The sequence below is a fragment of the Nicotiana tomentosiformis genome, chromosome 7 (genome assembly GCF_000390325.3).
Source record: "Nicotiana tomentosiformis chromosome 7, ASM39032v3, whole genome shotgun sequence".
Taxonomy (NCBI): domain Eukaryota; kingdom Viridiplantae; phylum Streptophyta; class Magnoliopsida; order Solanales; family Solanaceae; genus Nicotiana; species Nicotiana tomentosiformis.
In genome coordinates this window covers 118,264,051-118,276,778 of record NC_090818.1, presented here as the reverse complement: position 1 = coordinate 118,276,778, position 12,728 = coordinate 118,264,051, and the positions used below count along the sequence as shown (strand labels likewise).

The window sequence follows — 12,728 nt, the reverse complement described above, 5'->3', positions numbered from 1 at the left end:
ACCGCAGAATCTTCATAATCCAACATATTATGTCGAAACTTTTCGTGTGCTAGTTTATACGGAGGAGCTCCATAATCCAACATATTATGCTCGAACTTTCCGTGTTTCAGCAAAACATATGTTATTTTTCAATAATTTTACAAACGCTGACTATTTTTTGATTACCAAAACTGACTAGCCCATGCTATTCTCGCACTAGTATTTAATAAAAGAGCCACGTCTGAATTTGTTAATTTTAATAAGTTGATAATTCCTACACGTTCTAGTGTTCAACGAATCAACGCTTTCAAATCTCAACATCAATATTAACTAAGCACCAGCTCTGCCAAAAAATCCCTTTCTGTGACATTATTATCTTTCTTTATTTTCAAGTTTGACACATAATACATTAAAGGAAAAAAAAATGGAATATACAAATAATCAAATATATATGTTATCACGCGTTTCTTGATTTGCGTTTGAATGTTCCTTTAACATGGGGTTCATTGAACTTTGAGAATGATCAAAGAAAATGGGTTTTCTTGGAAGTTTGTTAGGTATTTTTGGCTTTGGGATTGGAATTTCAATAGGTCTGGTTATTGGTTATTTCTTGTTCATATACTTTGAGCCCAGAGATGTTAAGGTAAATGCACCTGCTTTTATTTCAATGGAATGATAAAGTTGTTTACTGTATTCCTTTGATTATCTTATATAGGACAGTAATCATTTGATGGGATTTCAGCTATAATTACTTATGTTAATTATCCATTTCCTATGTTGGTTCTTGTTTCCATGTTTCACTAGAAATTGTTAGCATAATTCAGTTACAATAGATGAACCTTATGTTGAGCTCAAATGGTTCAAAGATACTCTTAATATTGTGTGATATTGTCAGCCAAGCCTGCATCGTTTTCCCAAAATGCCTCGTACCATTAAGATTATCCAAGACCTTATAAGTAGAATCTTTTCCTTTTCAATTTTCCATGTGAGACTTTGTTCACACACACCCAATTATCTCCCCCGAACTAAGTTCACATGATCCATTATCATTTATGAGCTAATTTGTAGATTAACTGTGTGCTGCCCACATGATTCCAGTATTTATGGTCACTGAAGCCCAATGAGAGTTTATGTATGCGTCTTTGAAGCTACGGGTAAAGGTAGTAAACCATCCCATAGACGGGCAAACACACTAAGCCAGACCCTACGCCATCACTGTGCCATCTCCATACCCGTCCCGCCAAACTATTGGTATGGGACTTTGTTCACACACACCCAACGCCTTCGACAAACAATTCGCTATGTCTTACACACGCCAAAGTTGTTGGTGCAAAATCATTCATCCTTCTGCATAGGCAGAGGCAAATTAATTCAGGGTTTAGAGTCAGTATTCAGAACGAGTGTTATCTTATTACTACATATGTTTTCTTTTTTATTTCGTTTCATATGTATACATAAGTTCGAACCCACACTCAATCCGCTTCAGTCATTCATTATCATGTAAAGATGAAGATAGACATGTTGATATGTTACATATGTTAGTATAAAATTGAAGAGATACATTTTGAACCAATTTCTGCTCCCTTAAAAGGTTTAACAAATTCAAACCAACTTATTGGAAAGTGAACTGAACTTCTTGAACACAAATCTCCAGGATTTACCAGAGAGTACACCGTTCGATGAAATTGAGCCAAGCTCATTAGTTGATCTTCTACCTGAACTCCCATTATGGGTGATGAATCCGGACTACGAGCGGGTAAGCACTTGCCTTCTTTTGAAATTAACATCTTTATCCTATTATCCCAAGTGAAGGGAACCTTGGCGTAACCAGTAAAGTTGCTGTCATGTGATCAGGAGGTCACGAGTTCGAGCCGTGAAAACAGCCTCTTGTAGATATACAGATTAAGACTGCGTACAAAAGACCCTTGTGGTCCGGCCCATCCCCGGACCTTGCGCATAGCGGGAGCTTAGTGCACCGGGCTGCCATTTATCCCATTATCCCAAGTCAAATCTTATCTAGGTTATGATCTTATTCCTATTGTTGTGTAGGTTGACTGGTTTAATGAGTTTATAGCGAACATGTGGCCCTATCTTGACAAGGTAATCAAAATTCGCCGCTTGTTATTTCCAACATATCATTCATATCATGTTTGGGATTCTTATTCTTGTTTATGCCATGGAAATGGTCAGAAATATAGCAGCATGCCTGAATAGTGCAGTCTGATTTTATTTCCTCTACAGGCAATTTGTGGAATTATTAAAAGCACATCAAAACCTATTTTTGCAGAGTATATTGGACAGTATCAAATAAAATCTATTGAGTTTGAGCAACTTACTCTTGGAACAATTCCTCCTCGATTCCATGGTGAGCACAAACTTTATCAAGCACATGAAATGTTGCGATAAACGGCCATCTATAAGATTAGAAGTTACCCATGTTTCATTTGATCTCGATCAATTTGGCAGGTATTAAAGTATATGATTCCAATGAAAAGGAGCTAGTACTTGAGTTTGCGGTCAGATGGGCTGGAAATCCAAATATAGTTGTGGCATTGAAGTTATTATCTCTACAAATCTCGGTACAGGTAAGACTTAGTTTCCCTTTCTGTTCTTCTTATGAAGGATAGATTGACATAATCTTCAAATGAAAGTGCTATGCAATTTGCTTTTTTGTGTTAGTTATCTGATTTACATCATTTCTTTTGATTGCTTTAGTAGAGCTTAGAAGGGAGCCTTGGCGTAACTGGTTGCTGCCATGTGACCAGAAGTTCACGGGTTCGAGCCGTGGAAACAACTCTTGCAGAAATGCAGGGTAAGACGGTGTACAATATACCCTTGTGGTCCGGCCCTTCCCGGACCCCGTGCATGGCGGGAGCTTAATGCACCGGGCTGCCCTTTTGCTTTAGTAGAGCTTAATGTTTATGGATGATACTCAGATATATATGTTGTATAAAGATTGTGACAGATTGTTGTTTTCAGTAATGTTTTTCAGGAACAACAAAATAGAAACGGAGAGAATGAATTTTTATTGAACTTTATTAGGTGATATTAATAATGTAACTCTCAATGAGAAATTTTACTGAGGTTCGCTATATTTATCTTCAGTTGATAGATTTTCAAATGGCTGCTACAGCAAGGGCAACACTAAAACCTTTGGTCCCAACCTTCCCATGCTTTTCGAGCATAATAGTATCACTGACGAAGAAGGTACGTAAGCATGCAAAATATCTGTGCCTTTCAAAGACTTTAACACTGCTGATGATCTAGAAATAGACTCGGCATAATCTGTCTAACTAAATACTATCGATCATATATGTAGCCAGAGGTAGACTTTGGGCTAAAAGTAATTGGAGGAGATTTAATGACAATCCCTGGTTTACACCATTTTGTTCAGGTAAGCTTCCTCTTTTTACCTAGTGTGCTTCTTAAGTACTAAACTCCATAGGCTAAGCTCGCATTGGATATATAGATAAAAGGTCATATCATAATTTAAGTCAAATGTTCTTTCACTTGTTGCATTTTGGGGTAAAGTGAACTTTCACCAATTTGATCTGCAAATTCAAGGATGGAATCACAAGATTATTTCTTTTACCTATGAAGAAAACTATGTGTGGTATGCAGAATTGTGCTCATTATAATATCACAAGGAATATGCAGAATAAATCTTCAACTTGGCGCCGACACAAAAGCAATCTATGTTTCGAGTTGATTACGTTTACCCCAACAGCCTAAACCAATACAGTTCCTAAAGAAATTAAATAAGCTGGAAGATATTTGTTCACAAAGAGATGTAAAATGTACTTTATGTCTCTAATAAGCAGGCAGGAATACTCAGTACCGCACGCACATTATAGAAAGGCCTTGAGTGCTTTCCTAGCTGCAGACTAATAGTTGTAGAAAATGCACCTTGAAATCTTACTCATTGGTTTGGCTATGACTTAAACAGTAGATAGAACTACTGAAGTAGGAAACTTACAAAATGTAGTAGCATAACATGATTCATCTGCGTAAGAGATATTGCTCTCAAATGAGTCTGTTAAACCTATATTTCCGTTCTGAAAATTTAAATATCCTGATACCATTGTATCTGAGTTTGGCTATTGTGGTTACATACACTCAAAAGTACATAGATTTGAATAAAGTTTTCGCTCTCCCTCCCGTTCCATGTGTTTCTAGATTCAAACTCACTATATAGTAGAGAGGAGTATTTTATACATTACCCTCCTCAGCTAGTTCTAATGGAAGTATTCGTTGGCTGACAGGAAACTATAAGCAAGCAAGTTGCCAGGCTTTACCTCTGGCCACAAACACTTGATATACCAATTCTTGACAGTTCAATGTAAGTTTTAAACAAACAATAATTTACTTGAAATCTCGACAATGGACTAATTCCTGACAGTCACTTGCACTTGTTGTGTCGTGATACTTGAGCGTTACCGTTGTAGTTTCAGCGAATATAAGGGTAGCCAAACACAATTTCTTAAGCTTTGGTTTTCTCAAAATGAAATCATCTTCCTTCTTCTCTTCCTCTTTATTTCTTTTGTCCATGTGTTTTGAACAAAGACTAGAAACTTTTCATGTATTTTACCATTCCTTTTGTACTATAAAATTTAAAATTTCTACTGTTAAAATATGCAACATAAATGCAAGTGCATCCAAAGGGATTTATAAAGGTTTTAGTCTACTCTAATCATTACAAAATTTTGATGGTGTTTAGATTCTTTTAAATGGTATTAGAATCTATTTTGGGTAATACTGATTTCAACAATTGATTTCTCACTATTCCAGCCAAATTTTCTATTGTCTCTACCTATTCTAAAGCTCTAGATTTCATGTATGAACTCTCCCTATCGAGCCATAGACGTTTCTCTCATAGTCCTCATCGAGTCACTAGCACTATTATCGACACACTCTTTAGTCTCCTGAACTTACTTTCTTTACTTCACATACACTTTTCAACTTGTTGAACCTACTCTTATTCCGGTCCACTCTTCGTCTTTTACGCAAGTTGAACCACATAGATTATGCCCGTCAAAAAGCAAATAAGCTTCTAGATTTGAAGTAAATATGATGTCTCCAATATCAGATATCTAAATGCATCCAAAGTGGTTTAACCTTGAGTTATCGGGTTGGATGCTCAAATTCTTTTCATATTTACTAACATTAGCTTTTGTGATTTTAATAGAGGAGCTGTGAAGAAGCCAGTTGGAATTCTACATGTGAAGGTTCTGAGAGCACAGAAACTTCTGAACACGGATTTTTTGAGTAAGTCAGATCCTTATGTTAAACTCAGCTTAGGTGGGGACAGGCTTCCAGCCAAGAAGACTACTGTAAAAATGAACACTCTGAATCCAGTATGGAATGAGGATTTCAAATTGACCGTAAAAGATCCCGAGTCTCAAGTTCTGCAGCTGCATCTATATGACTGGGAAAAGGTCAGAATCTTGATATCTCATGGTATTGTGGCATCATCTCAAAGTTTAATGCTATTTATTTTATTTTTCTGTAAAAAATTTCTGATGGCTAGAATTCTGGTTTCTGATTTTCTGTGAGAAGGAATTTTATTATGTACACCATCCATCTCAAATTTCCAGACCGTCTTTTACTTGCTTGGAGTTTAAGGGTAAAATGTTTGAATATATGGAAATTGGTAGAGAAGCCTTACGATTTTGAAAACAAGAAAAGTTAGTTAAAAAGATGTAATATCAAATTTTGTGTACTACGAAGAAGTATAAGTTAACATCAGTTTGAATTGTTAGAGGGAGTAAAATTTGATATTTATGGAAAGAGGTTAAGTTTTATGTTCAGAGTATTTCGGTGTCTCTTTTCATCGTCTTGAACCGAGGGTCTATCGGAAATAATCTTCTACCCCGGGTAGGGGTAAGGTTTGCGTACACACTACCCTCCCCAGACCCCACTTGTGAGATTATACTGGGTGGTGGTTGTTGTTGTTGTAGAGTATTTCGGTGGTCGTCTCCAAGTCTGCAGATGAATGTCTCATGATCCACAGCAAATGCAAAAGACTAAGAATTTTCACTTTGTTTCACAGATTGGGGCACATGACAAGTTGGGAATGCAAGTCGTGCCACTGAAATTGCTCAATCCATATGAGAAGAAAGAACTAACACTCGATTTGGTCCACAGCACAAACCCAAATGACCCTCAGAACAAGAAGGCGCGAGGCCAGATTATGTTGGAGATGTCCTTCATTCCTTTCCAAGAAGATAGTAAAAAGTTCAGCGGACCTCTTAATATTCATGAACGGAAGGAGAGTATTTCAAGCCTTTCAGATGATAATTATTCCTTGCGTGGAGCAGGTTTGCTGTTGGTTACAGTTATTGGCGCTGAAGATGTAGAGGGGAAACACCATACCAATCCTTACGCAGTGGTAGTTCTTAGAGGAGAAAAAAAGAAAACAAAGGTGACTTTTACACTCTCATATATTGTTAACCACATAGGCGGATTTATAATTTAAACTTGATGTTTCAACCTTTAAGGTTCTAATAGCAGAACCTATTGCACTTTTTGAATAATAAATTCAGAACTAATAAAGGGGCACTAAGGTCCTGCTATGCGCGGGGTCCGGGGAAGGGCTAGACCATAGGGGTCTATTGTACGCAGTCTTACCCTGCATTTCTGCCAGAGGCTGTTTCCACGGCTCGAACCCGTGACCTCCTCGTCATATGACAGTAACTTTACCAGTTACGCCAAGGCTCCCCTACAAATTCAGAACTAATATTTGTTGAAATTTTAGTTATTTTTCACATATAAATCTATGTTCCACAAAAAATAGTAGGTTCAGAACCCATGCTCGATTCACTTCTAGTTAACCATCTTATTGCTACTGTTGCCTTACCTTTAAACAACAACAACAACATATCCAGTGTAATCCACCAGTGGGGACCGGGGAGGATACCGTGTACGCAGACCTTACTCCTACCTTGAGAAGGTAAAGAGGTTGTTTTCAATAGACCCTCGACTCAAGGACAAATGAAGAAAAAAAGTAGTAGCAACAAGTATGTTGCCTTACCTTTGTTTACCAAATATTTGTAGGCAAGGAACAAAACCTGGAATCCAAAATGGGAAGAAGAATTCCAGTTTGTGTTGGAAGAAGCTCCATTGAAGGACCTAATCCATATTGAAGTCAAGAGCAAGAAAAGAAGATTTGGTTTTCGGTCTAAGGTAAAAGAACCATCATCACAAAACTCCTTAACTTTTCATTACTACACTCTTTGAATACAAAAACTGATTTTTGTTGCATGTAATTTCTGTAGGAGTTACTTGGGTATGTAGATATCCAACTGATGGATGTGATATACAACGGACGTATCAACGAGAAGTACCATCTCATCAATTCCAAAGATGGAATTCTACATGTTGACATCAGATGGAAGGTGATCTAGCAACTGCAACGCGATGCCTCTGCACTGTAAATTATCCGTTTAGATATTAAGTTCATCGATCCTATCTCTGAACAATTTGCAAGAGTTCTCATAGCAGTTGTTGTATGTCTTGCCTTTAATTATATAGTATAAAGCCTTAATCATCAAAATCATAGCACAATGTCCGTTCTTTTTTAAAGCCATGAAAGAAATGCATACAAACATCTGCGCGCGCACGCATGTTCGTTCGTGCCTTTTGTCTTATTCTATCAGGGGTAAGTATACTTATCTGTGTATTATATTATATCAATCAATCAACTACACCTCAAGTTCAATGAGTTAATCTGCTCTTGTTAGGTTTATTTAATTCTAATACTAAATAGTTTGTTCTTTTAAGATAGATCGGAGATTCTTTATGACTTTATCCCTACACTGGCATATAAGGTTCTAACCAAAATAAAGAAATTTTGACAAGCTGTCAAAAACTAATGCCATTTTCACTTGATTTGTTTCATACTTTTTTTCGAAATTTTACAATTCTTATGTCCAAATGCCCGCTTAGTATCAATTAGTTAACATCGTATATATGGATTCTTTACTTTCTTTGTGCTATGTTCTTAACTAAATCCATATTGATTCTATTGTGTCTGCATATATTTTATACTTGTGATCTAGGACCTTTTTGTCTTCTCCGGTAGTGGCAGAGCATAATATAGTGAGGGGTGGTCAGTTGAATACCCTTTGTCAAAAACTTATATAGATCAAAAAATATCTTTTGTACATACATATTAAATTTTGAATACCGCGATATTTTTGGCTTCGCCACTACCTGTCAGTGTAAGAACCTTAGATGTATATATCATATCGATCAGTAACAACAACATACTCAGTGTGATCTCAGAAGTGGGTTCTGGGGAGGGCGAGGTGTATGCGGACCTTACCCCTATATTGTGTGAGGTAGAGAGAGTATTTCCGATAGATCCTCGGCTCGCAATTTGGCTTATGAAATTAGTGTGAAATTAGTATGTAGCTGAAATCAGAAGGAGGCGTACGTGTGACTGTGTATATGTGGAGCAGCATTAACCATAGGTTATGTTTGCCTTGGCATTATAGGAGACACTAAAATGCAGGATATCCTATATATATATATATATATATATTTGAATCAAATAAGACGTGGCCCCTTCGGGGATATATATCCGATAAATAAAAAATCAAGAAAACGTTGGTGGTCCAATTGATGCACAAACTGTTGTTTGTTAGGTTGTGTAAAGGCAAATGGGTGTAGGAGATGACAGATTACAGCAGCAGTGGTTTTGCAAGTTGCTTTTGCTATCCCTATCAATTAATGTGAAAAACTATAAGATGTATAATCAACAACTAGAACTGTTTTCTTATCAAAATATATCTACAACTAACAACTTGAGCCGTTTTATTAAAAAAATTAAATAAAAGAGGCAAGTGTATTATCACAAATTTAATACAAACAACTCTAAAGGGAGGTGTCTTAGGCCTCATTTTTTAGACTTAAATATTATCTGAAGTTTTATCATTAAGTTCTTAATTATAAGTGCTTTATTTTTTTAGCTTTAATTTTAATTATTCAAATCTAAACATTAATTGCATCTTTTTTACAATCACTTAATGTGTCTAAATATATCTAAATGATTAAGGCTATAACAAAATTTTAATATCATTAAGATGCTACATATTAAAAGATTTCTGCAAAGATGACTGTTTCACAACTATTCCGTCCGCTTTCACTGCAAATTGTCGTCGCCACTGCCCCGATTACTAACTACCACCGTCGCTAATCACCACAGTAAACCGTCACCATCACTAGACACCATTTATAATCACCACCACCAACCACCATTGTCACAACAATCACTAATCAGGACCATTATGTTTAAGTGAGTTTAACCAAAAATATATCTTTCGATCAAAATCTAAGTTTAGAAGAAAACGAGTTTCTGATAACCAAGTTTTGCTTCACTTTCTCAATGATATCAAAGGAAAATAACAAGAACAACTAAGAAAATAATTGATTGCCAAGTCAAGTTAGAGAATTTCGAGAAAACCGAAAAGTAAAGTATATATTTCAATATTGCATCATATGTCCTTACAAATAGAATTCTATGCCCTTATATAGGAATACACAATAGTAACGATTTTCTCCCATAATTTGGGCTAATTATGGGCATTAATAATATTGATTGCCCATTATTTTGGATTCTCATAACCGATGCATTTATTGCTATAAATGCCTTACATCTGTTACGATTCCCCTTCCTTATTTCTTTCCGGTCCATGTATCTTTCCCTATTTCTACTATTTATTTATTCTCTGCCAGCCGTTAGGCCCGGTGCCATCTCGTGGGTATTTCTCCTCGTGCCTTCTCTTTTCCTATCAAATAAGATTTCCACGTGTCGCTATATTATTGTTCCACGCGTTATGCCATGTCAGCGGTCTAATATTCCACGTGTAGTTCTTTTTTACCACAAATACAGATAGTCCCCCCACTTTCTTGAATATTCTCTACTGAATATTCGAGGAAGTGGAAAGGTTTTTATGGCGGGAATTCTCTGCCGCCGATTTTTCGAATATAATCATATCCTTTTCTGAACCGATGTGACGTTCATCACTTTCATTTAATGATCATGCCACGTGGCTTTTATCAACTGGTCCTTCAGTTCTTCAGCGTCTTTTAGGGTTTTCCTGCAACCGCATCAGTCACGAAGTGACGGTTCCATTATGACGCTTTATAATGACCTTAATAATCGTGTCTTCTTATAAATACTTCACCCATTTTTTCCGATTTTCTAAAACCTTTCCTTCTTCGTCTTCTTGTCTTACTTTTTTCTACATCTTTTCCTTGCGTTTCTTTGATTAATCATGTCTTCCCCTGATCCTTACAAAGTTATCATTGTTGATGAGTTTGCTTCTTCCAATGTACCTATTAGAAGTAGAAGAGGTAGTAGATTGCGTAGCCTCGGTTCTATTTCTAACCGTGGTTCCTCATCTCAAAATAGTGCTGCCAATACATCTTCTTCCAGACCCAGAGCTTCTGCAACCCCAAGATCTTCTTCTAAAGATAAATATACAACTGAGGCTCTACGTGAACCCAATGTTGATGAAATTATTCCTTAAGAACTATCCTTTGTGACTGATAATGAATCCATGAAGAGTCAGGTTTCTTCCATAGCTGCTTCCCTTGATCGTGTTGATCGTTACCCAACTTTGATTACTGCTGGTCTTCTCGCTCTAGTTCGAAGAGAATGTAATTGGAAACATGATTTCCCAATTTTAGTTCCTGGCACCAACCAAAGAATAACTTCATACCAAACTGGCTATTCCTTCGTTTATACATATCCTTTTACCCTAGGCTTTAAACCTCCTATTGACCCGGTAATCATTGAGTTCTATCGTTACTTCAATGTGTGTTTAGGATAAATTGGTCCCATTGTTTGGAGAGATGTTGCATGCCTCCGTTATTTGTCAAACTTGGCTTCTATGCCCTTTACTTTTCGTCATCTACTCCATTTTTACTCCCCTAAACTATTTCGTGAAGGAGTTTTTTCCCTTGTGGCCAAAAGCAAGAGAGTATTAGTTATCCCTGAGGATGATAGAGATCGAGGCTGGTATGCTCTCTTCGTTGCTGCTCCCACTAGTGCTTTGGCGGGTGAAGAAAATATGCCTTTTCCAGAAAAGTAAAATTTTGCACGTAAGTATTTGCATCTTACCTTATTCCTTTCTCAAAATTGATTCTCAGGTATTTTCATCCCTACTTTTTCAACAACTATGGAAGTTTTTGAGCAAATCCCCAACTTTCGTGCTTGGGTAGGAAAAAGTTGCTATATGTTGCCCCTATGGAGAGAAGATCTTGGAAGTATCTCTCTTAGAGATTTGGGTGGAAAGTTAAAACACACGGTACTCTTTCCCGCTTAGTCTTCTTCTTTTTCCCTTTTGCTAACTTAAGAGTTTTTCACCGTGACTCTTTTCTTTGGTTAGGATTTCCCATTCATGGTGTTAGTCCCGCTTCTGTTTCATCTGCAAAACTTACGATGAGTCTTGCTCAAGAAAGGATTCTGAGCTCTTCTTTAAAGAGAAAAGTAGACGGAGCCCGTAGCTCTGAAGGTGAAGAGGAACAAGAAGAGGGTTCCTTAGTGCGCAGGTCTCGGGCTAGGAGGCGCGTTATTTCAGATGATGAAGCCACCCCTCCTCCAAGTTCAGTTCTTTTGAATGAGTCTGAAAGTGCTACTTTAGTGAGTTCTGATGAAGAGATAGATGCTCCCCCTCGTGACTCCACTGATCAACTATTTTCCCGTGGTTTTGATAGTGAAGATTTTGGTCCCGTTTCTGAAAAAGTATCCCTTGCTTCTTTTCCAGCGTCAGTCCCCATTCGTTCTCAATCTAACGTTCATGTTGTTGTTGCTACTGCTCCCCCCGTGGTTGCTTTCACTTCCTTAACTGTCCCTGTTACTACTACTTCTCATGTTAAAGTTGGTACTTCTGGTAGCAATAAGGTGATGAAAAAGTTTACCATAGAAATCCCTGAAGGTGGTAATCTGTTGAAAAAATCTAGTCAAGCCGACATATGGTTGAAACCTCTACTTGGCCCAGTTGAGAAGTCAAAGTTGGAAAGCAACAGTTCCTTGACATGGATGAATGACATTGTTCATTCATCTTTGAAGGTTCAAGTCTTAACTTTTTTCCTTTCTTTCCCTCGTGGTTATTTACTTTTGTTTGACAAACGCTTCTTTTTTTCTTTTGTTGATCAACTTGATAAGCATGGAGCTTATGAAGGGAATTGTTCATACTGAGCAGCTAGTCAATGATTTTTGTATTGAAGCGGATAACTGGAAGGAACAATACGAGGGTCTTCAATTAGAGAAAGAAGTTTTAGCTGAAGAGAAGTGTGCTTTGGAACATCAAGCAAGGATGATGGCGGCGGAATTGGCAGTTGAAAAAGCTTCTTAAAGTCAAGTTGGCAAAGACAAAGACATCCTCGAGTCTTCATTTGCAGAGCAACTTTCTAAAGCTACCAAGGAGATAAGGGGTTTGAAAGAACTCCTTAATCAGAAGGAGACTTATGCCGGGGAGCTAGTTCAAACACTCACTCAGGTTCAAGAGGAGCTTCGTGCCTCCTCTGATAAGATCCAGTTCTTGGAGAGTTCCTTCGCCCCTTTGAAGGCTTTTTATGATTCTTCTTTGATTGATAAAGAAGAGTTGAAGGCTGAAATTGACCAGTGGGAGAGATTACGAAGCCCTTGAAGATAAATTGACACTTGATGTAAGTTGGGCTTTTCTGAATACCCGCCTCGAGACTTTGATGGAGGCTAGCCAGGAAGGCTTTGACTTGAATGC

General features: G+C 37.3%; 1 protein-coding gene across 1 annotated transcript; it reads left to right on the top strand.

Moving 5' to 3' along the window:
- The first annotated feature begins 371 nt into the window (after positions 1 to 371).
- LOC104092658 (synaptotagmin-3-like) lies at positions 372 to 7,704 on the top strand. Its single transcript, XM_009598314.4, has 12 exons — positions 372 to 622; positions 1,634 to 1,735; positions 2,029 to 2,079; positions 2,221 to 2,344; positions 2,446 to 2,564; positions 3,085 to 3,186; positions 3,299 to 3,373; positions 4,242 to 4,318; positions 5,165 to 5,414; positions 6,029 to 6,400; positions 7,033 to 7,161; positions 7,254 to 7,704. Exons 1-12 carry the CDS (start codon positions 512 to 514, stop codon positions 7,380 to 7,382), a joined length of 1,641 nt encoding a protein of 546 aa, XP_009596609.1. The 5' UTR covers positions 372 to 511; the 3' UTR covers positions 7,383 to 7,704.
- The last annotated feature ends 5,024 nt before the right edge of the window (positions 7,705 to 12,728 follow it).